This window comes from Puma concolor, chromosome D2 (genome assembly GCF_028749965.1).
Source record: "Puma concolor isolate L17-30 chromosome D2, mPumCon1.1.hap2, whole genome shotgun sequence".
NCBI classification, from domain to species: domain Eukaryota; kingdom Metazoa; phylum Chordata; class Mammalia; order Carnivora; family Felidae; genus Puma; species Puma concolor.
The window spans coordinates 16,979,720-17,005,070 of NC_141677.1; the positions used below are offsets into that span (position 1 = coordinate 16,979,720).

At 42.4% G+C, this 25,351-nt stretch overlaps 1 protein-coding gene across 3 annotated transcripts in view; it reads left to right on the forward strand.

Annotated features, from left to right (window-relative positions):
* Positions 1-25,351, forward strand: part of EGLN1 (egl-9 family hypoxia inducible factor 1) — a 57,360-nt gene that overhangs the window by 22,420 nt on the left and 9,589 nt on the right. For 2 of the 3 annotated variants that reach the window (XM_086679684.1, XM_025915006.2), the window contains exon 2: positions 24,582-24,701. The exons of the other annotated variant lie outside the window; for it this stretch is intronic. In XM_086679684.1, the coding sequence (XP_086535810.1) occupies positions 24,582-24,701 (120 nt within the window). The remainder of the gene's footprint in view (positions 1-24,581; positions 24,702-25,351) is intronic. 3 annotated transcript variants of the gene reach the window in all.

The window sequence follows — 25,351 nt, forward strand, 5'->3', positions numbered from 1 at the left end:
TGATGCTAGCAAGTTATCTGCCTATTTTTCACATTTGTTTATGGGAAACAAAGTACTTATGCCATGATCGTGGAGAGCATTAAATGAGCTGATGTATGTAGCGCATTGTACCTGACACATCATAAGCTATCAGAATCCCCGACTGTTAGGCACCCTCTTCCTTTTCCTTTTCTCCCCCTTTGGCTGACATGCTGCACTGCCCTGGCTTTCTGTAATCTCTTGAAGCAGTCTTCTGCTGGCTTCCTTTCTTCTCACTAAATGTGGGTATTTCCCTCTGATTTGGTGTCAACATTTTTCTCTTCACCTGTAATAGGGAGATTGGCCACTGGCTTTGGTATCAAGTAGACCTGGGTTTCAATTCTTCCCCTGTCACATACTAGCTGTGTGACCTCAGAATTTAACCTGAATCCTTTCCAAGCTCAGGTTTCTGATCTGTAAAACTGGGGTGATCTCTGTATTGCAAGACGGTTGAGAGGATGAGAGAACCCAGTGCCCAGTATAGGGTCTGACACATGCAGCTGCTGAGTCCATAGGCTCTGCTCCTCCTGCTGTCATTTCTAGCATGTCTCATCCACTCAGTCTCACTCGGTTTTGTATCTTCAGGTATCATCGCTGAACTGAGGCTCCTTAATGCTGTTTCTCTAGTTGGATTTCCTTTATACACTGCAAAGGTGTGCTTTCTGTATGTCTTTTGATATCCTGCAGTTTTCAAATCTGAGATCAACTAATCCCTTAGAAACTTTCATCTTCCCTCTGAAACGTTGTCCTGTGTTCTGTTTTAAAATTCACGTTCTGGGGCGCCTGGGTGGCGCAGTCGGTTAAGCGTCCGACTTCAGCCAGGTCACGATCTCGCGGTCCGTGAGTTTGAGCCCCGCGTCAGGCTCTGGGCTGATGGCTCGGAGCCTGGAGCCTGTTTCCGATTCTGTGTCTCCCTCTCTCTCTGCCCCTCCCCCGTTCATGCTCTGTCTCTCTCTGTCCCAAAAATAAATAAACATTGAAAAAAAAAAATTAAAATTCACGTTCTGGGGCGTCTGGCTGGCTCAGTTAGTTAAGCGTCTGATTCTTGGTTTCGGCTTAGGTCATGATCTTGTGGCTTCATGGGTTCGAGCCCCACATCGGGCTCTGCACTGACAGCGTGGAGCCTGCTTGGGATTCTCTCTCCCTCCTTTTCTCTCTGCCCTTCTCCCTCTTGTGCTGTCTCTCTCAAAATAAATAAACTTAAAAAAAATTTTTTTTAGATAAAACCCCATTAAAAAAAATAAAATAAAATTCATGTTCTTGACGTCCTCCTAGTCACGGTACTACTTAGCCTTGAATTGATTTGTGCTCCTGTTCAGTCTGTGTCTGGCTCCTCGCTGTGCAGGCTCCATTCTTACCCACACTGAGACTCAACCTGTATTTGGCTTGTAGTTCTCACTACTATAGTTTAGACACTCGTTACCTTGTTTGTGAGTTTTTTTCTCAGTAGCCATGAATGTCATCATCCCACCTCCATTATTCCTTGTCCTTCCTAATCTGTTTTTTACATTCATTTTCCTTTATCAGAGTCATCGTCTCAAAGTGGGAAATCAGCAGATTTTCCCCAAAAGGCTAAATAAATAGCAGATATTTTAGGCTTTGTGGTCCATACAGTCTTTGTTGCAACTACTCCACTCTGCTGTCGTGTTGGGAAAGCAGCCTTAGACAATATGTAAATGAATGAATGTGGCTATATTCCAGTAAAACTTTATTTTAGAAAACAGGTGATGGGCTAGAGTTGACCCACAGGCCAGAGTATAGCTCGGATTGTTATCTGTGCTTGTTTACATGACTTCAGGCATTCAGTAGCTTGAAAAATGGTGTCTGAATTCCTCAGCACAGTATGTAAGGTCTGCTATTATGGGGCCTCCGTTTCACTTTATTTTCCTCTTCTCCGCATCACGCATTCCTCATCCACTGGAACTATCTCCTGTTCCTAGGACGTGCCGTGCTTCAGTCCGGTATCTCATGGCTCTTTTGTTGGTTAAGGTCCTAGAGTAAGCACTCTACTTTTCTTCCCTGCCTCCCTAATTACCACTCCATACAGTATTTCTTCAAATGATTCTCTTTTTTAATACTGATTGCAGTGTAGGACAGTCTTCCTGGTGCCCTGCTTTCTTACTCTTAACTAAAATATTTTGGCTTTAAGTATAGTTTTGCTGCTCATCATTTGGAGAAGAAAAATACGATGCGGTTGCCAAAGTTCCAGAAACACTGGCTCTTACAGCATTTGCCCTGAATGATAGTTTCTAACTCTTTCTTAGATGCTACCAGACACAGGTTAGTGATACAGCGCTGTATGGATGGAGGTTCTTTGGGAAGGCAGCTTTAGGTTTGATGGGCCTGTTTCTTCAGAACCTGTTTTAACCTGTGTAGTAGTCTTCTATTTTCCCTACCTCATCTCATCCTTTCAGATTACACTGGATGATGAAGGAACATCTCTTCCTTAGGGCTTGGGGGCATTCCGTATCAACTTTGTGGGCACATCCCTTATGAGCCCTTGGAAATCTTCCTGGCAGTATTCTAATTTCTTAAGTGTGGGACACAAAGACATGTAAATGGGCCTAGCCTTAACAGTCCTCGTGGTCGAATGCAGGGGTCAGTAGGCTTTCCCAAAGGGCCAGATGGTAAATGTTTTAGGCTTTGTGGGCTACATGATCTCTTTTGCACCCCTCAATTCTGCTGTTGTAATTTGAAAAGAGCTATAAGCAATACATAAATGATAGAACTTGGCTGTGTTCCAGTAAAATTTTACTTGCAAAACATGCGATGGGCCAGATTTGGCTTGTAGACTGTAGTTTGCCAGCCTGTCAGGCATAGTGGCGTTGTGCCAAAGGATATTTGAAACTACAGGTAACCAGTGTATCTTCCTTGAGTGTCACTTTTACTCTATCACGTGGAAAAATTTAAGTACTTTAGTTGGTAAGTAATTTAAAAGATTCTTTTTTTTTTAAGTAGGCCTCACACCCATCACAGAGCCTAGCGTGGGACTTTAATCATGACCCTGAGATCAAGACCTGAACTGAGATCAAGACTCAGACAGTAAATCGACTGAGCCAACCAGGCACCCCTAAAAGATTCTTTTAATAACAAGTAGCTATTCATGGACTAGAATGTAAAATTGAAATGACTGTTTAAGGTGAAACTGAGTCTTGCAAGGAGTGTCTTGTTTATAATGCGCTTCTTAGATCTGGATCTCAAACTTTTCTGCAATTTGTTGGAAAAGTTTGAAAAGTGCTGCTGAGCATTGGAGCCATCGAAGGATTTAGAGGAAAGCAGTGACACCCAGATTTTAATTTTGGAAAGCTAACTTGGGTAGGGCATGGAGAAGGGTTTGGAGCAGGATGTGGCCATCCTGGAGGCAGGGAGACGAGTTTGGGGGGATGTTATAGGAATCCGAGCAAAAGACAAGGACCCCTTTTAAGATAGAGCTAATGAAGATGGAGAGATTCAGACAGATTGGAGACAAAACAAGGATGTTTGGTTGGATTGATTGTGTAGGAGAAGGAACAGGGAGAAGGATGAGTCAAGGATGATTTCTCAGATTTTCTAGGGAAATTGGTTGAACAAGGGTGCCATTTGGTAAAGGAAAGGGTATTGAAGAAGAACACTTGAAGGCCAGGGAAGATAGGCAAGTGAAGTGTTTAGGCATTGTGGAGCCTCCTGTGCCTGTGGAAATGCTCCTATGCTCGGAGAAATTGGTTTTAGAGGCCGAAGACTCCAGAGAGCCTTCTGGACTGTGGTGGTTGGCATATAGACAGTAGCTAAAACCACAAAATTGAGTGCAGTCCCCTGAGGGAAGAGTTTTACATAGCAAGAGTAATGCTAATTATAGAAGCCTTAGGGAAAACAAAACTCTCCTTTGGGGGGGGGGCGGTACTGTTGGAAGAAAAAGAAAACCAGAAGACTATTTTAGAAACAAGAAAGAATAGAGGTGCAAGACGTTCAATAGTATCAAACACAGCAGAGAAGCTTCATTAGGATTGGAACTGAAAGATGTGTATTGCTTTTATTAAAAAAGGAGGAGGGCCGGGGCGCCTGGGTAGCTCGGTTAAGCATCCGACTTACAAGGCTCAGGTCATGATCTCGCAGTTTTGTGGGTTTGAGGCCCCCCCTCAGGTTCTGTGCACTAACCACACGGAGCCTGCTTGGGATTTTCCCTCGTTCTCAGCACCTCCCCTGCTCACGTTCTCTCTGTGTCTCTCTCAAAATAAATACATTAAAAAGGGGGTGGGTGTGATCTGGGACTTTGCCCACGGCACTTTCACTGGAGTTGAGACAAGTCAGAAAGCAGTGAGCTGAGCAGGAGTGATCAGAGGAGATGAGGCAAGGGGCACCTGGGTGACTCAGTTGGTTGGGCTTCTAACTCTTGACACTGGCTCAGTTGGGCTCAGGTCGTGATCCCCGGGGTGGTGAAATCAAGTTGCACTTCTGGTTCCCCACTGAGTATGGAGCCTCCTTAAGATTTTCTCTCTCCCTCTCCCCCTCCCCTGCTTGCACCCCTGCTCAGATTCCCTCCCTGCCCCCCCCATAGGCATTCTCTCTCTCTCCTAAAAAACAAACAAAAAAACCCCCAAAAAACAAAAAAGGAAGATGTAGCCAAGCACTCTAGATCAGGCTTCTCACACTTTAGTGGTGTCTCAGTCACTTGGAGATCTTGTTAAAGTAGTCTGAATCAGTGAGCCTGGGGTAAATCTCCAGGTTCCCTCCCAAGCAAAGAGAATGCTGCTATCCCAAGGACCACTAATTGCACACCAAGGCACCCCAGCGCAGACTGCGGGGTGCCATGGAATGTTTTTAAGTCTCAAGAGAAATACAGCAATGTCTCTTAGATGCTACAGTGTGAAATCACTATATTCCTTTTGTTGATGTCATACCTTTGGAAGGTGGATGTTCGGTGCTTGCTCTGATAAAAAAGTAAGTCCCACCTAAAAATAAATGTGAAACAGGAAATGAAGCTGTCTGTCCAATCTGATTCCAAGGTTGGGAAAGTTGTGCAGCGCCCCAAAGGTGCAAAATTGTTAGGACTTAAATGCTTGCCAGGTGGTTTGGCCCATACTACTTAACGAAGAGAATAGATATTTCTTTTGGCTTAGACGTGCCGTGAAAAAATTACTGAGACATTAATTACTCTGTGAACCAAGGTAGTTTGAGAACCATTGAATGTTTCTATGTTCTTCATAGAAACTTAGCTGTGGAGCCAAGCAGTTAAAAACATTGGATGGTGGCTAATGGCAGAGCAAAGGAAGGTTTGTTTTGAAGTCGAGGAGACAGATATGTTAAATGCTGGGGAAAGGAGTAGTTGATAGAGAAGCAGATGTGAAGATACAGGGAGTAAACAAGTACTTGGAGTAAAAGGTCTCTGAGGAGATGAAATACGATGGATCTAGACATTGCTTTTTCTTTCTTTCTTTTTTTAAAAATTTTTTAATGTTGTTTTTGAGAGAGAGATTGTAGAGAGGGGTTGGGGGGAGGGGCAGAGAGAGAGGGAGACACAGAATCATCAGAAGCAGGCTCCAGGCTCTGAGCTGTCAGCACAGAGCCCGATGCAAGGCTCGAACTCACAGACTGCAAGATCATGACCTGAACCAATGTCAGACGCTTAACTGACTGAGCCACCCAGGCACCCCTAGACCTTGCTTTTTAACGTTTATTTATTTTTTGAGAGAGACAGACAGACTGTGACTGGGGGAGGGGTAGAGAGAGAGGGAGACCCAGAATCCGAAGCAGGCTCCAGGCTCTGAGCTGTCAGCATAGAGCCCAATGCGGGGCTCGAATTCATGAGCCATGAGATCATGTCCTGAGCTGAAGTCAGATGCTTAACTAACCGATGCTGACTGAGCCACCCAGGCACCCCACTGTGCTTTTCTAAATGTTGCTCCAAACCAGCAGCACTGTTTTGTTGGGAGAAATGCAGAATCTCAGGCCCCAGCTTCAGACCTCTTGGATCAGAATATGGATTTTAATAAGATCCCCAGGTGATGTGTATGCACGTGAAAATTTCAGAAGCAGCTTGGGAGGCAGCACGAGCCCTATTAGGAGAAAGAACACCTCTTTTACTTCTCCCATCACCATACATGTATCTTGTACATGCCAGCCATTCTGATTAAGGCAAATGAGGTGGTGGGCTTTTAGATTTCGATTCGGATGCCTTAAGAAATGTGGAAGTAAGAAGCTGAGGAAGTTTCTACCTGGTTGCCTTAATTACCTCAGGTAAAGAGGAAACATCTCCATTTAGTGAATTAAAAAGTTGGGGCTGAAATAATGGCAGAGACAGCCTGCAGTGGGCGTAAGAGCTGCAAAGATTGGAGTCATTTAAATTTTCCCATTTGCAAGGTGAGGTTAAGGAAAAAATAAAGAGGGATAGCGAGAAATCTATCCTGGATATGGAAAGGCATGAGGCCACAAGGAAAAGATGAGGAACAGGAGGGGTAAGAGGATTAGAGTCTTCCTTGAAAAGTCAATGAGAAGGTTGCACCTCCTGGAGTCAGAGGGGTCCTGCCCTGTCCTCATCCACCGGGAAGAAGAGCATTCTTTCCTGTCAGGGCTACAGAGACTTGGCGGGACTCCGTGATTGATTGGGTAACCGAGGAGAAGGATGAGTCTGGAATAACTCCTAGGATTCTGGAATCAGAGACCACTTAGAACACATTAATCGGTGAAGCATTGATCCCCAGTGAGGGTTGTTTGGGAGGGGCAGAGGGAGTGATGGGCAGTGTGGAGATAGGATGAGATTTGACAATGTTAAATTTGAGGCCAGAGGGCTAACCCATTAGAAATAAAGACCTGGGACTCAGGTCAGATATGAAGATGGATTTGAGGATCAATGATATAATAATAGCTTCTACTAATTGAGTATTTACTGCCTGTAGGTGGAAGGCTGAGCAGTTTATAGGCATTGTCATATTTGTCCCCTCATCAGCCCTTTTTTTCTTTTGCCACTTTATTTACTTATTTTTAAGTAATCCCTGCACCCAACGTGTAGCTCCAATGCACGATCTTGAGATCAGGAGTCGCATGCTCTTCTGACTGAGCCAGCCAGGCGCCCTTCTTATCAGCCCTTTGAGGCAGGTATCAAACTGCTTCATAGATGAAGACGTAGGCTTAAACAAATTACCCATGGTTCACGCGGCTCTTGAGTGCTACAACCAGGATTCGAAACCAGATGTCGCTGATTTCAAATCTGTGCCCTTCGCCGGAAAGCTCGACTACACCCTGGGTCACCAGCTTCTGGAAAGTGATTGGGACCACATGTGTCAGATCTCAGATGCAGATATCAAAAACAAAATGAAATATCCCTTAAATGGGCTTGAGCAAACCAAAAAAGAAATTTATTGGTCCCCATAACTATAGATCCAGTGATCAACATTCTGGCATAGTTGGAACCAAGGGCGCAAATTATACACATCAAAACTTGCTCTCTCAGCTCTTCTGTTACTCTCCTGAGTAAGCTTTCTTCACGTGACATCAAGTTGGCCCCAAAAGTTTTAGCTTTACAACCTAGAGATATACATAGGAAGAGAGCTTCTCTTTACCAGAAGTTTCCAAATAAAATCCTGGGGTTTAGTCCCACTGGCTACAAATGGCTTGGGCCATGTGCCCATTTCTGAACCAATCTCTGACCAGGCTTAAGCCTCGTGCTCACCCTGGAGGGTAGAGAGTGAACCTCACCCAAACATAGGATTGAGGACAGCGGATCGGGGTTGCCCAAGGAAGCCGGGGGTGGGGGTGGGGAATGGGAACTGGGAAAACAAAAGCAGGTGTCAGCACATGGGCAGGGATGAAATCCTCCTGTGTCAGTGTTTGAGGAGCATATCGGCAGTGCTGCTAATAGCTCACATTTATCAGATGTTTACTGAGTACCAGGTGCAGTGCCAGTCCTTTATGTGCATTCTGTTTTCAGTCCTCATAGTACCCCTTTGGGGTGTATGTGGTGGTTAATCCCCCATGGAGGTAGTAGTTGTGGAGCTGAGATTTGAATCCAGGCTGCTAGCTCCGAACCTTACTAGACCATTTTACTGCATGTTGCTTTACCCTCTGTCTGCCACCGTAACATTTTTTTGTAGGTTTCCCATTGTCCACTTTTTGTGTATTACAGTTAAGGATCTATGGTGGGTGAAAGCATGCTGAATCAGATGGGTCTAGGACATTTGTTCTATATAATATGCTTAAGAAATAACTTATAGTGTGACTTAAATAACATTTACCTTAAGTGTTAGAGTAGAAATTGCTTTTTTTTAAAGAATCTTATTTATTTCTCTTTGAAATATTTTGTGATATTTTATAGTTTCATCTCAAAGGTTTTTTTTTTTAATATATTTAGCCCCAGTACTCTTTTTTTAAAGACTGTATACCATCCTTGAATATATAAAATTCGAGTTGAAGTTTTGCATTTAACATGTCTCCAGAGACTGTGACAACTTTTTGTTGTTGTGTTTAGCCTTTATAACGATAGTTTCTAAATCTTATCCAGGATTTCTATAAATGCTTTAAAAAATAAAAAAGCTAGTGCTACTGCAAGGCTGTTATTATAAAAAATTTATTCTGAGGTTACCTTGTTCATTTATTAGAATTGGGTATTCACAAAATTAAAAGATAATATTATCTTATTTGAAACGCTTATTTTAAGCAGTAAAACTTGGTGTTTTGTAGTGACTAATAAAGTGAGATTTTAGAAAATAGAAGTTATTAAGTGCTGTTTACTTTTGGCACCCATGTTTTTTGGACTTTGTGATCCCAGTAATATTTCTTTTAATCCTGTTTGAAATGTCTGCTCTGTGTCATTATAAAAGAAGCAATGTAGGTTTGGAAATCGATTGGGAAACCCAGATTTTTGTCCTTTGGGACTCCCATGTTTAAAGAGTTTGGGTCAGGCCTGTGTGGTCTCTTCTAGTTTTGAAATTCCAGAGTTTTTGTTTTAAACCTCTGCTATATCAGAAGTGTTGCCACATGGAACCATATAGTCTTTGGATGAGATTGGAAGATTGTGCAGTCCAGGTTCCATACCTTAGAAATAAACCTGGCCCAGATTATGTGACCCACGATCTCTCCCCACTTAGTGGCACATGGAGCAGAGACAGAAGCTTTTCTACAGCTTTGCTTTCCTTACAGCTGTACTGAGTTGAAGACAGCTAGCATTCATTTATTTGATGAAGGAAACACTTACTGAACATCTTATCCATTTAAGGCATTTTACTAGGCATGTTATTAGTTGCTGAGATATACAAATGAAGGAACGTGTATGAAAAGCCATATATAATGGAGGCTCAAAACTGGGCGACAACAAACCTGGGTTCCCAATCTTCGTGATGACTTAGCTCTGCGGCCTCATGTAAACTAGCCATTCCAAGCCTGTTTCCTTGTCTGTAAAGCGAGGGTACTAGAAGCAGGCCTTTTATAAAGTTGTGGCAAGGATTACATGAGATAATAAAGGTTATGCTTAGCATAGTGCCTGGCGCATAGTAGGCTCTCTCAGAGATTATGACAAAGATGTTTATGAAAGAAGGAAGGAGTTAAGATTTACCAAATACCTGTTCTCTTGTTTCATTCCTAGCCCTATGAGTAAATAGTGATAATCCTAATTTTTCAAGTGAGGACACAGCTCTGGGGGCTTGGGACTTCTCCAGTGCCCCATAGCTAATGGTCTTAGCTAATGTTAATGCTGCTTGCACACTGGGCAGTGTTTGTAAGCAATTTTCTATGTACTAATGTATCCGCCGTGCAGATACGCCACTGTTATTTTCATTTTACAGACAAGGGAAATCCGGCCCAGAAATGTTAAATAACTTGTGCAGAGTGACCCACCTGGGAAGGGGCAAAATTGGAGTGTGAGTAACGGGCAGTCTGGCTTCATAGCCCGGTCTTGTTAATCTCAGTGTGCTTCCTTTATTTCATGTGGCCTTTTGGGAAGGTAAAAGACATTTTGCAAAGTGGAAAGCACCATGTAAAATGTGGTGCTATTTTTATCTGACTCGGGCCCTGTATTCCGGAGATTGCAGCCCACTGGGAACATCTTCTCTAGGTTGAACCTCTTCACTTCCTGCGCCTTTTCCTTACTGGACGTTGCCCTCAGCATTTTGGCTGTTTTTTAAAAAATACTTACACCAGGGGCACCTGGGTGGCTCAGTCGGTTAAGCATCTGACTCTCCATTTCGGCTCAGGTCATGATCTCACTTGTCACTCACATGTTTGAGCCCCATATCGGGCTCTGTGCTGACAGCATGGAGCCTGCTTGGGATTCTCTCTCCCTCTCTCTGTCCATCCCACGCCCCCCCCCCCCCCATCTCAAAAAAATACTCTAGCTTATCAGTATCCTTCCTGTAATGTATCCCCAGAAATGAGTAGGGCCTGAGTCATACAGAATCTAGTTAACTATTTAATGTGGCTTAAGGTAGCCAGAGCTTCTTAGCAACACTTGAAATTTATGGCCAACCATCCCTACTAGGTTTGTTTTGTTTTGTTTTGTTTTGTTTTGTTTTGTTTTGTTTTGTTTTGTTTAAGGTGTCTATTCTGCCAACCGGTCTTATCCGCATTGTGTAGTTCACTCCATATGAGGAGCATGATACCTGCCTCACAGGGACTCTGAGGATCCAGTAAAAAAGTGTAAAGTTCCTGGTGCAGTGACTGGCATGTGGTAATTCCGCAGTGATTGCTGGCGGTTTTCCTGTCGAGTGTGCTTACCTACACTTTTCCTGTTCACAAAAGTCACACTGATAAATCACACATGTCTTTGATTCAAAATCATTGATAAAAATGTAGATTAGTTAAAGGCTAATGGCAGCAGACTCCCCTTCCAGGCTGACAAAGGCTGAGATATGGATTCATAGAGAAGTGAGCTATTAGTTTGTGCAGCACAGCATATTAGCCAGATATGTGAGGATTTTTTTCAAGACTCTTTTAGATGTATCTGGTTGGTTCTCCACAATTAATTTACTGAAAATTCTCTCAGATTACACACACAAGTAGAGCCTTTAAAACTTCAGCTTAAGACTTCTTTCAACATGGAACATCCTCTTCAAATTCCTATCCTTGTAGCAATGGTCCTCAGATTTTATCTTATGGCCCATAGGTCAGTTTTGTTAGAGCCACTGGGCCCCATCTGGAACCAAAATAAAACTTCCTCTTTTACCAACAGCACGTTTACACATAATATTGAATAAGAATTTGCCTACAGTCAATTGACATGTCATGTTGATCGGATGAGCAGGGTAGATCAGTTATTAATAGGATTCAGTAAACATTGTGACATAAAGACAGCCTGGGCCAGCAGAAAACTGTGGATCAGAGAAGCAGGTGGCTCTGAAGAAGAGGGGAGAAGCAGCAGAGTGGCATAGATGCTTGTCTGGTGGGCAGTGGGAACAAGGGTTGGAGAGAAATCCTGGAGGTTGCTAGTTACTGGCAATATGCCTGAAAGTCTCTAGGTATAAAGGCTTACAGAACTTAACTTCTTAATACTTGTTGTAGAAATCTTGTGTTTTATTTAGATTCTTTTTCTAAACCGTTCACTAGGTATACTTGAACATTCTTTTTTTTTTTTTTTTTTTAAAGTAGGCTCCAAGCCCAACGTGGGGCTTGAGCTCACAACCCTGAGATTGAGAGTCGCATGCTCTACTGACTGAGCCAGCCAGGTGCCCCTACTTGGATGTCCCCCCCACCTTTTTTTCCCTTAAAATAGTTTTAAATCTAAGTAATCTCTACACCTCATGTAGGGCTCGAACTCACAACCTTGAGATCAAGAGTTGCATGCTCCTCAGACTGAGCCAGCCGGGCATCCCCCGTATTTGAACATTCTTAAAAATAAGCTGTGCATGGGCCCAAAATAAAGGCATATGGTACTGAATGAAAACCAGTCTGTATAGTAATTTAGTAACTTTCTTTGTGTATATGCATACATCTCTTTTGCCTGGCTAATTCCTATTCTTCTTCCAAGACCCATTTTTCAAGAAGCTTTCTCTGACCCCAGCTTCCCCTTCAGTGGACTAATACTCAGTGCCTGGCCTGGTCGTTTCGTTGGTTGTGTTGAAATGATTAGTTTTCCTTTCTGTTCCACTGGAATATAAGTTCTTTAAGACCAGGACTGTCTTCCTAAAACTGTGCGTTATGCATGCCCCAACTGAACATGTTCGGAATGAAACCCCTGATCTCCCACATCCCCCCATACCCAGAGTCATCCTCTCATACCACATGTCAGTCTTTCTGGAAATCCTTTTGACTCATCCAATCATTTCTTAACCACCATGGCCCAGATAGTCATTATACCTCACCTGATTTAGTTCAGTGGCCTTCTTAACCAGTCTTCGGCCTTTCACTCTGCCAGCCTTCAATCCATTCTGTACATCAGGGGTCAGTAGACATTTTCTGCAAAGGGCCAGCCAGATGGTGAACATATCAAGCTTTCTGGACCACACAGTCTCTGGCATAGCCTCCCAGATCTGCTGTTGTAACATGAAAACGGCCATTCAAAATGTAAATGAATGAGTGTTCCAATAAAACTTTACTTACAAGAACAGGCAGTTAGCTGTAGTTTGCCAGTCCCTGCTCTACATGGCGGCCAGGCTACTCAGAACCCTCCAGTGGCTTAGTCTTTACAGTGGCCTCTATAAAGCTCGACGTGATTTGTGCTTCCAACCCTGTTTCCCTGATGTCATCTTCCATATCCCCTGCTTTGCTCTCCTCTCCAGCCACACTGACCCTCCTTTTCCTTAGACATGCTGGACACAGTGTGCATGGGACGCTCACTTCCTCATCTCTTAAAATTTTGTCAGATGTCAGCTTCTCAGAGAGGTTGACCTGACAACCCTATTGATAATGAGACCCCAGCATTGTGTTCCCCAGTCCCTACAGTGCTTCCCCAGTGTTGATCTTCTGACATGTATTACCCAAAGGTGGTCATTTCTTTGTTCTGTTCATTATTGTATCCCCAGGATCTAGAGCAATGCCTGGCATAGAATAGGTGCTTCGAAAATATTTGCTGAATGAACACATAGTGGATATATTTTAAGTTGTGGGTTTTTTGTTTTTTGTTTTTTTTAAGTAAATTCTTCTCCCAACATGGGGCTCAAACATACAACCCTGAGATCAAGAGTCACATGCCCCTCTGACTGAGCCAGCCACATGCCTTGGTTGTTGTTTGTTTTTTTTTTAATGAGTTCTTGTTTCTCTCTCACCACCACCAAATCCTGTTTCACATTTTTTATTTGATCTTTAGTTTTATTATTTATTTGTTTATTTATTTATTTAGAGAGTGCACACGAGTGGGGGAAGAGCAGAGAGAGAATCCCAAGCAGACTCTGTGCTGTCAGCACAGAGCCCAGCACGAGGCTCAAACCCACAAACTGCAAGATCATGACCTGAACCAAAATCAAGAGTTTAGACGCTTAACTGACTGAAGCACCTAAGCGCCTCTATTTTATTTTTTTTTAAGCAGGCTTCACGCCTAGTGCAGGGCCTAACACGGGGCCTGAACTCACAACCCTGAGGTCAAGACCTTGATTTGGTTGTTCTGCTGCTGTTATTCAAAACTTGGCCACTTGCTAATCAGAATCCTGTGGAGTGCATGTTTAAAATTCCAGGTTCCCAGGTCTCATTCTGTGCCTGCTAACTCATGATTTCAAGTGGAGGGTTGGGCAGCGTATGTTAAGAAGTACATCCAGTGATTCTTACTGAACATATTTGGCCACACTGGCTTACAAAACAAAGCTCCTGAGCAAGTCAGGAAGAACTTTCCTGACCCCTGCTCATCTTTTCTGCCCCATCATCTGCTCTGCACCACACAGTTCATCTCCCAAAGTGTTTACCCAGGTGCATTTCTCTTGGGATGCCCTGGTAGTTCTTTTTGTAGATACGGTTTCCTCTCCTCTGCTGGGAATTTCCCCTGACTCTAGAAACCGTGTACTTTTATCCTCAAATTCTGCTCATTTGTCACTTTCTCCACAAAGTCTTTTCTGAGTCCCCATTCCCACAAGAGCATTCATGATCTTTGCTGCGTGGGTACCTTGTATAAGACTGTTGTGTTTATCACACTGGCCTGGATGCTTTTGCATGATGTTTCCCTGTTGTGATTCATCTTGAATCGATTCAGTTATTTGGGTATTCGGTTCTTTTTTTGTTAAATTTTGTTTAGTGTAAATATATATAAATATATAAGTATATTTATACCTCTCTTTTCTAGTACTGTAGTCATTTCTGATATCTGCGCTAATAATTGCCTACCTTCTGGATTTGAGGTGAGGAAACTGGACTTAATCTCACTGGAGTAAGATTTTTTTTTTTTTTTAAGTTTATTTATTTTGAGAGAGAGGGAGCCCATGCATCAGCGGGGGAAGGGCAGAGAGAAAAATCCAAAGCAGACTCCAAGCTAGTCAGTGCAGAGCCCCATAGGGGGCTCCATCTCAGGAAATGCAAGATCACAACCTGAGCCAAAATCAAGAGTCAGATGATTAACCAACCCAGTCACCCAGGCGCCCCTAGAGGTTTTTTATTAGAAGCTTTCAGCATTGACCAATGATTGTGTATATCCAGTAGTGGTTAACCTCTTGCTCCAGGACAAATATCAGGAACCTTCAGTCCATGCCCTCCAGTCCACTAAAATAAACACGCATTACACTCTGTGCTGAAATCATTTAAATAATGTTTTAAAATCACAACTCTCTTGTAGACTCTGGAATTGAAGTTTTTCATTGGTGTCCCCATGCGGACTGCAGTGCCTGGTCAGGAGGCCTAGGGAAGTGCTGAGGCAGGTGTTTGTAATGTTAAACAGCTGAGTGTTTTCTTCTGTTTTTATTTTTCTTTTAATGCTAAATTGCATACTCTGCCAGGGAGTTCTATTAATAACATAACAAGTTTACCATAGCTGTCTGAGTATGTATGTTACCACTGACCCCTCCTTGCATGGGCTCGAATGAAATCACATAACTCCCTGGGTGGGGATCAAGCTGAGGCTTGCCTGGGATCCCCAGCCTTCTTGCGGAGAGAGGTTGCTCTGTCCTCCTCCTCCAAGTTTGCGGTTGGTTGGGGGACAGGGGCGTTGTGGTTGAGTGGCATAAATACAGAGCCCTGCTTAGGAGCCTGGGGGAAGAGTTGTGCAGAGTTGGTGAGATTGTAGCCAAGGTTAGCAAATTATAGGTCTCTGTTCTGATGGCAGGGTTAGGCAGCTCAAATAGAAACTGCTTCACCAGATAGATTCCTAATTTATAAAGTATAACTTCACAATTCCTAAAAGGGAAATGGAGAGTTAGTAAGGCAGCATCATTGTACAGCTCCAGATTGCTGGAGTAATCCAGTAATGCTGCCTACTGGGAGCATTGCCCTTCAGCAAGCCGATTTTTAAAAGTTATTGAAGTTTTTTTCTCTTAGGATAGAATTAGGGCCCAGGAAGGAAAGTAGTGTGTGTGGTGTTAAACAGTCCGTCATTCCTGAGCCACGTGGGGAGTAATTTGGAACAATGCTATTTATTATCTTTGCTTTTGTTCCCTGCATTTTTCACATTCCTATGAATATAGTCAGAAAGTCTCTTGGACTTTTTAAAACTTCAGTTTATGTTAATAATCAATACGGCCATACTCTGCCTTCGTGCACAAATAATAACTACTTTGTATTAAAATATTCTGTAGGAGCACAGTAAAAATGTTGAAATTGTCCTGTCATGTGGCAGAAGGCTAGTAGTAGCTAATGAACTCCTAAAGGTCAGTAGAGAAAGGATAACCGCCTGCTAGGAAAGCGAGTAAACGAGGTGAGTGAGCAGTGAACACAAGAATTTAATGGCCAATAAAAATATGGGAAATGTTTGCTTTCACAAATTGAGATGTAATTAAAATATTAATACACATGTTTACCTATCAAATTGAGCAGTTTTTAAAAGAATAAAATTCAGTAGCCAGGATTGGCAAATGAGTAGGAGGATGTGTATACTCCCAGCAGAGCGGGTGGGGGTGGAAGCTAATATAACCATCCTGGAGAACATTCTGGCAATAACAAATTTTTAAAGGCTTATAATTTCACTCTTAGGAGTTTAATTTTAGGAAAGTATTGAGGATGTTTACAATGACAAGCTCCGAGAACTGTTGTTGATCCCAATATTGTTTATAACAGCAAGAAACTTTTTAAAAAATTTTTTTAATGTTTATTTTTGAGAGAGAGAGAGAGAGAGACATGGAGCATCAGCGGAGGAGGGGCAGAGAGAGAGGGGAAACACAGAATCCGAAGCAGGCTCCAGGCTCTGAGCTGTCAGCACAGAGCCTGATGTGGGGCTTGAACTCGTGAATCACGAGATCATGACCCAAGCCGAAGTCGGATGCTTCACCGATTGAGCCACCCGGGCAACCCAATAATAGTAAAAACCTCTTAAAACATTTTAAAGAAACAACCTAAATGCCCCTATTAATCCCATTTTGTAGTATGTGTTTATCATGTACAATTAGTCAATGAAAATTAGTCAAAAAAAATCAGTCATAAATCATTTACAGTTATCAGCCTTTGCCTGGTTGTTTAACTGTTTTTGCTGTGATCAGGAAAGCAGTTTAATGAGCTTTTATTCCAGATGAGTTTATGCCATACGAATCTGTGCTTTGTTTTCTTCTCTCCCTACACTCTCTTCCTTGGCAATGTCTGTAGCCACACGGCTTCAGCCCCTGTGAAGAGGCCGCCTAAGTCTGCATCTCCAGCCCTGACTCTTTTTGGAGTTCCAGACTTGCATTTCCAACTGCCTTTTGAACATCTCCGCCTGGATGGCCCATCAGCATGGCAAACTCAGTATGTCCAAAAAAGGAACCGGCCTCTCCCAAGCCCATGCTCCCTGCTTCTGTTCATGGTCTGTTAGTCTCAACCAGACACAGACCCTCGTAAGCCAGCTTTGGTTCAGCCGTGTCTCCCCCGCCCACCGTCTGTGAAAACCTTACCAAGTCCTTTCCCTTTTTCCTGGCCAGGATTCCTCCCCATTGCGCCCAGCCCTGGCTCCCTCTTTTCCACCCTCCCCAGAGACCCTCCTCCACATCACACTGTTTTTCCTTTCTTGATGTGTTGCAGTTCTGCGTGTTTCAGTGTGTTCTGACCGGTCTTCTCAGTGTTCTGTTTATTCCTGCTCCCTTGAATGAATCCGTCTTACATTCAACTTGCCGTGTTCTGATTATGTTGCTCCCTTGCCCAGGATGCTGGCTCTCCTCTACCTGTGGAGTAAGAAGGTGCTCAAGTTTGTCTGCAGTCTGGCCCCTCTTACCTCTTCGGGGTTCTTCCGCCTTCTCAAGAACTCGGTGTGCTAGCAAATCTGAACGTTCCCTGTCACCAAACGTGTTCTGTTATTTTCCCGTGATTAAAACTGCCCTTGTGAAATTCATTCTGTTGGAAGCACCCACTTTCCACCTTACAGATTTCCTTTTTAAGCTTAGTTCATATACGACTTCTCCCATAAACTCTGCCATGATCTGCCATAACACTTTCCCAGGACCTCCTTTACCATTCCTCTCTTCCTCTTTAGAATTAGTTGAGTTTCAGCGAATGTTGATCTTCTGAAAGGTCTTTATTGCCCCATGTGGACTGGAGGCTTTTGTACCAAGAGAAAAACTGGCCTTGTTCTTACTGCCCAACCCTGTTTTTCAGTGCTAGTTTCGTTTTTGCCATGACATGGATTTGCAAAATTTGCCTCCCAAAACGTAAAGTCTGGGTTTACTTATGGTGAGATATTTATTTATAACATTAAGCTTAGCAAATAAGAGATTAAAAATGTTAATGCATGTAGATTGCCCTCTTTCATTACCCCCTCCCTCCGTAGTAGTTAAAGCAGTGAACAAAATTCATGACTTTCTATAAAGTTTTTAGTGGTATTTTTTTGGAAATGAGATTTACCTAAACCGGTGTAATTGAAGTCTGCAGTTTTAAAATTAGGTTATTCTTACAGTACGTGCTCTTACTTCAGTTCTTTTGATGACCAATTATTTTTCCACATATTTGAATTAGATGTATATAACCGCAGAGATAGCGATGATGGGGCCGGGGGTGTGCTTTCAGAATGGATAGGGAAGAGACTTAAACGGTAAGGTGTCCTATAGAGCTAGAAAACATCTGTACGTCTGAGAGTTGAGCATTATGCGAGAGTCTGTGGCATATAGCAGGCAGGGGAATCACGTAGGAGCCTGTGTTACCGATCCCGTCTGAACCCCTCAGACTGAACACAAGCCTCACTGGGGCCAAGAATTGAAGAACACAATAGGCGGAGTGATTTTTCCCTCCAGATTGCCTCAATATATGTCCCACCTCCACCGCTGAGAGCCTTTGGCAAGATTTTTATTCTCCTTGTAGTTCAATTTTCTAACCTCTAAAATGGAGAGATTAATTGTACCTTCCTCATAAATTTGCTGTGAAGTCTAAAGGAGATCGTCCACACCTGGCTTGCAGGCAGGGACCGCTAGTGTTAGCTGTCAGCATGGACAAAGGGCAGAGGGCTGTGTACCCTTAGGCGGTACATTGTAATAGGATAGATTTTCAGAGCATGAACAGTTTCCCTTCATCCAGGGAAAATAGTACTTTGATAGCCCGTAAAATTTTAGTTCTCTTAGCTTCGTTTTTTTTCTTCTGTTTTTTGAAGATTTTGTTTTTAAGTGCTCTGTACGCCCAACTCAGGACTCGAACTTACAACCCCGATATCAAGAGTTGCGTGCTCTACTGACTGAGCCAGTCAGGCGCCCCTAGTTCTCTTAGCTTTGAATCCATGTTTTAAAATAATTCTGTTCAAAAAGGAAAAATTTTTTTAAAGTTTCCTGGTTCAACCTCATATTGAATACAAGTCTTCCAATGCCAGAAATAAATGTCTTCAGATTCCAAAGAGGTATCACAAACCTCTTCCTTCCTTTTATTCTCAGAGTGAAAAACAAATTTATGGTGTTTCTTATCTTAAGAACATCCTCAATCATGTATATTTTCATATCAAAAAGGAAAAAATAGTATTTAATTGTTTTGCTTATGTTTAAATAGGCTTTTCCCAGTGGGAAATTGAAATATTTAAAGCTGGCATCTCAAAGACATGGCAGATTAGGATCATACCTCAGAATTGTAAATGAGCATTTACATTGTTTTGTTTTGTTTTTTTCCGGGCAAATGCCTAGATTCTTCTGCTATCCTCAACCCCAGACCTTAGAGGAGTGCAGGGTCAAGTCTAGTCCTGCTTCTCCTGGGAAAGGACAGAGGACAACCAGGGAGTGTCACTTCAATCCCTGATAAGCCTCATTTTGAGTTTTCTTGATAGACTTTAATGCATTTCCTTATCCTTAGAACTAGTACATCTAACATAAATCTGTTGGAACAGTTTTATCTTTTACAGACGTGACTTGGTCCATTCAGACTGCTATAACAACAGCAACAACAAGAGCAAAACCAGATGGGGTAGTTTTTAAACCACAGAAATGTATTTCACAGTCCTGGAGGCTGGAAAGTCCCAGATCCAGGTGACCAGCAGGGCCTAGTGAGGGCCTTCTTCCTGGTTCATGGCCAGCTACTTTGCACTGTGTCTTCACATTGGTCAGAAGGGGCAGGGATCCCCCCAGAGTCACTGTTGTAAGGCACTAATCCTATTCCTGAGGGCTCCACCCTCATTACCTCTAAGCACCTCCCAAAGGCCCCTCCTGTTACCATCATCTTTGGGGGTGAGGATTTCAACATGAATCTGGGGTGAACACAGACATTCAGACCAAAGCAGTGTGCTTTATCTTAGAATAATCTTTCATATAAATCCTAGAATAAAGAAGCTGCCTTCTTAAAAGCTTTCACAGTGGTCATACCCACCCAAGGACCACAGTGGCCCACCGCTGCTTCCCTTTCATGTCCTACTTCCTCTGCGTAACTTTCAAGATTTCATCCTGTTTCCACCAAATGAACTTCACCATTTAAGTAGTTAAGTAGTGGAGCAGATCAATAAAATACCCCGCAGTCACTTAACTGCTGTATTTGTTATGCTCTTACACTGCTTTTCTTCCTGTCACCTTTTCATATCACATCTGCCCTTCAAAGATAAGCTTCAGTCTTATGTGTAGCTCAAAGCCTCATCCCCTCATTTTACTTTATCCTACACAAATACTTCCTTTTTTCAGGATTCTTTTTCTGTTTATTATTTATACGACTCAGTTTATTTGTTTTGTGTGCCTGTTTTTTTTTTCTTTGCAGTTAAGTCCTTTGAGACAGCTACTATAGCAGCCCTTTTTGTAGTTGCAATATGGTAGGTGTGCCATAAATAACATTTTTTTAAATTCCTTTTTTAAAGTTTTTGTTTAAATTCCAATCAGTGCCATAAATATTTTTTAAGGCTGCTGATGACATGTAGATTAGAATGAGTGGCTATTAGTTGCTTTACCAACTGATTCATAGAAAAAAAAGTGAGTTTACTAAAAGTATTATGAATAAGAGCATGTTAGGTGCATATCGAAAGCACACAAAACAAGAACAGCAACACCAGAGTCTTTTTTACACAAATATATATAAAATGCACTAGGAAAACAAAAGTACCAATTAAGAAATAGAGCATGAATATTATTTCAAAACTGGAAGAACTGGAAAAGCTATGTTACTTTTGAGGAACTTCATTCATTTATTTATTGAGAGAGAGTGAGCAGGGAAGGGGCACAGAGAGGAAGAGCGAGAGAATCCCAAGCAGGTTCCAGTGCAGAGCCCACCTTTGGGACTTGATGCCACAACCCTGGGATCATGCCTTTGCCGAAATCAAGAGTCAGACGCTCAACTGACCGAGCCACCCAGGTGCTCCATATTTAAGGAACTTTAAATTTTGATAATTCAGATCTTTTAGGATAACTGTGTTTAAATATGAATACTGGCTGAAGACAGTTGTAGCTGCCAGATTTCATGAGATTAGAGAAATACCTTTTTTTACTGTTTTTAAGTTTTTATTTTGATTCCAGTTAAAATACGGGGTTATGTTAGTTTCATGTGTACAATGTAGCAATTCACCAGTTCTACAGGTCTCCCGGTGCTCATCAAGACAAGTGCCCTTCTTAATCCCAAGCCCTAGAGAAATACCTTTTTGTGTTTTCTACAGTCCAAATGAGAGAGGTCTTGGTACGTGCATCAGTTACTAAATGCACTGTCCCCATATCAGTATTTGAATGAATTCATCCAGACCTTTGCAGGTTTCCTACAGGATTTCTCTTTCCCCAGAACCTCTAGGAGTGCCCCCCCACCTGGCTCACAGGTTTCCTGTGACAATCTGGTTTTTCTGGGTATGCTTAGACACCCTCCTAGTGTCTGCCTGCAGGGATGTGCTCTGGGGACTCACTCCTGGCCTTGCTTCCTCAGTTGCAAACCAGCATGCGGGGAAATGCTGCCCCTAGTTGAATGTTGGGGCAGAACCGCCTACTTTGGTCTCTTCTCATTTCTTTTTTTAAAAAAAAAAAAATTTTTTTTAACGTTTATTTATTTTTGAGACAGAGAGAGACAGAGCATGAACGGGGGAGGGTCACAGAGAGAGGGAGACACAGAATCTGAAACAGGCTCCAGGCTCTGAGCTGTCGGCACAGAGCCCGACGCGGGGCTCGAACCCACGGACCGTGAGATCATGACCTGAGCCAAAGTTGGATGCTTAACCGACCGAGCCACCCAGGCGCCCAGGTCTCTTCTCATTTCAATGCCTTCCCCCATCCTCCCCCACTCACTTCCCCTCCTCCACCCCCCCTTCCCTTACCTCTACGTAACCCCAGGATTCCAAGGAAAGCAGTTTAGAAGTGACCAGTACAAACAGATCCCACGTCGAGCCATAATCCCGCTGTGCAGTTTTGTTCTGCTCTGGGATGTCTGGCTCATCCTGACCATTGCTGAGAAACTTCTTTCCCCTTTTTAATAAAAACCGCTCTTTCACCTAGTATTTCTATTTTGGGGAAGACTTAACTCCATTCATCCGATGATATAGGTAGAGAACCTTGAAGTCATCCTTGGCTCTTCCCGATTTCCACTTCCGCTTTGTTAGCAAATCACCTTGCTTTTCTGCCTTCAGAGTATGCCCCACTCTGCCCGCCTGGGCAGCCTCCTTTTCTGTTTCTCTGCTAGAAACTACAGCGGCCACCTGGCCGCCTTTGTTTTCTCACTGTTTCTTCCCCGCAGCTTCATGTAGCGGTTCGGTATGCCTGCAGTATACCTGGCTCTACTGTCACATGACCCTGAGTGTGTTAATTAGCCTTTCTGGGACTCCGTTTCCCTCACAGTTAAATGAAGATCAGGATAATGATACTTTTTACCTCGTGTGGTTGTATCAGAGGAGGTCTTACACGCAAATCTCTTAGAACAGTGTGGGCAGATGGTCAGCATCTGGCAAACGTCAGCTAGTAGGTGATACTGAGGTTATTGCAGTTGCCATGTTTTATGCATCCAGAACTGAAACCGACCTTCTTGAAACATTGATCAGATATGTTTCCATTGGCTTTGTGTCCCTTTTAGAACAGTATCCGAAGTCCTTACCATGGCTTGCTGAACCCTTCCTAATTTCCCTTGCTCACTCTAGTCCAGCTGGCCTGCGATGGTTTTCCACTTGGCCCAGCCATTTCGGCCTTTGCTCTCATTTTCCGTCAGCCACAGTGCTCACCCACAGATATTTGCACAACCTGCCACTCCCTTCATTTTAGTCTCTGCTCAGATGTGAGCTCCTCAGAGAGGTCTTCCTTGATTTCTGTTCTAGAAATCATCCTGTTTTCTGTGTCCTTCAACTTTATGAAAAGATAACTACCTAACATTATATCTGTTTGTTTATTGGTTATTTATTCACTACACTAAGTTCCATAATAAATGAAAACAAGGGACTCTGTTTTGTTCATCATTGTAGCCCCTCCCTACCAAGGCCTTTCAGGTACATAGTTGATGCTCAGGGGGTGTTTGCTATGGGATGGATGGGGTGGGGTGGTGGGTGGATGAACAAAGAAAGATTTTCCCCTTTGTTCTTTGCTGAAGATATGCTCAGGTTACCAGATAGCTGGAGAGGCCTCAGTGAACTTTTTTTAAGATGAGATCACTTTAGAGAAGGCTTCAGGTTGGGTGTTTTGGTTTTGTTTTAAGTTTGTTTTATTTATTTTGTGAGAGAGAGTGTGTGCACGCACTCGCAGGGGGGGCAGAGAGAGAGAATCACAAGTAGTCTTCCCGCTATCATCATGGAGCCTGCCTGACATGGGGCTTGATCTCACAAACCATGAGATCGTGACCTGAACCGAAACCAAGAGTCAGATGCTTAACTGACCGAGTCCCGCAGGTACCCTGAATTGGTACCTTCTTATACTACTGTTCAAGGTCTGCTACACATGCCTTTCCTAGCTGCTAGTGACAAGGAAATTATTTGGGTTTATTCAATCCACTGAGCTCATGCTGTTCTGCCTGTTACTACCAACCTCAAGTCCCAAGAGAAAGCATGTAAGTCTATCTGGAATCAGAAAAAATAGAGACGTATGGAATGTTTACCAAAAATTCTGCTTCTGAAAGAGCTGTAGGTCCAGGCTGTTTATGAAAATGTGATTTTTTTTTTTTTTTTTTTTTTTAAGCCTTCAGGTTTAAAATGCTTCCTAGTCTCTCAGAGATGGAACACTGAGTTACTTATTCACTAATCAGTTGAATATGAATTTTAAAAATTAGCATTTGCCATTTATCCTTTAAATAATGATGTAACTTAATTAGTGTGTAATAACTTTATTACTAATTCATTGACATTAATACTGACCCTATTAAAAAAAAAAATACTGACCCTATTGACTTCAATCCATGAAGAGATTGGAGAAGTGAAAGATTTCGGGAATAAGTGTGACCATCTTTATTTTTGTTTTTTGCATAATTCCTGAGGTTTTTTGTTTTTAATCACTCTTTCTAATTTCAGTTGGTTACTATGTACTACGGTCGTAGAACCTATGAGTTCTTTTAGTGCTTTCTATTTTAGACCTCTCTTCACCTTCGTGTTTATTAACCCAACGGTCTTCTGAACTACATCTTGTTATAATCTGAGTGAAAAAACGACTTTCTTTCTGGTTTGAGGAGGAGTGAGTCACGTGCTAATTTTACACTTAGCCTTTTTTTTTTTTTTTTTTTAAAGTCACTGACAAATGAGTTAATGTTTGGGGTTGAACTAAATTCAGAGACAGTGTCAGATTGGGTGTTTGGCCGTCAGACAGTAATAATGTAAGTGTTCTTTGGTTGAGCTCATGGATGATAGAAGTCTCCCCTGGAGCAGAACAAAGACTCATTTGATCTTGATTATCAGTACGAATGAAGGTGAAAGTAGTTCCTGAATCCTTCTGACCTTTGGGGTTTTAAGCAAGGGCACATGGCTTGTAACAGCCAAGTGATACTCTCTGATTCTTTGATATCAGTTCTTCCCGTCACTGTGAAGCAGATTTCCCCAGGCTTTGGATTACTCACCAACCTACCTTTGTAGTCTTTGTGTCAACGTAGAATATCTCCGCCTTTTCTTACCTACAAAATACGGTTTTTGTTTAGGAGAATGTAAGTGTAAAAGTAGTCCCAAATCAGAGATTTCTTTTATAAAATGTTTTTATTCATGTATGTATAGACTTTTAAAACCATCATCGTTATTATTACAGGCTATGGTTGCTTGTTATCCAGGCAACGGAACGGGTTATGTACGTCACGTTGATAATCCAAATGGAGATGGAAGATGTGTGACGTGTATATATTATCTTAATAAAGACTGGGATGCCAAGGTATGCAGCTTGCTTGACCGTTCTTTTTTTTTTTCTTTTTTTTTTTTTTTCTCATAGGTATTAAGACTCAGATTCCTCTTAGGTGAGACTGTCTTTCACACATGGAATAGTTTAAAATTTCTTAGATTTGTTCTAGTCTTGGGTATTAGGAGTGGATCTTTGTAAGTGAAATCTAATAATATGTCTCAAAAAGTGGATTCCCTTGTTTTCAGATATTAGAGCATTCATCCAAATGTAACATTTTGTTGTTGTTGTTTTTTCTCTTTTAAGTAAGCTCTACTCCCAACGGGGGGCTCGAACTCACGACCCCGGGATCAAGAGTCACATGCTCTACTGATGGAGCCAGCCAGGTGCCCCCCCAAATTTAACCCATACCAAAATGTATTTAATTAAAATATATACGTTTTAGTGGCTTTTATAAAAAACACTTCTGAGAACACTTGTTTTATAACGGCTTTTGAGGGAGATTATATATAAATAATTATTATGGGTTATTTCCTACTTCTTCTTGTTGCAGAGATACTGTCTGGCATTGGGTTATTGAATTGAATATTGAAGGCAGGATTCCTTCTCTCCTGATTATGGAAAAACTAGAAGTTTATCAGTGCTGACAAATCCTGTAAAACCTACTAGAATTTACAGTACATTTT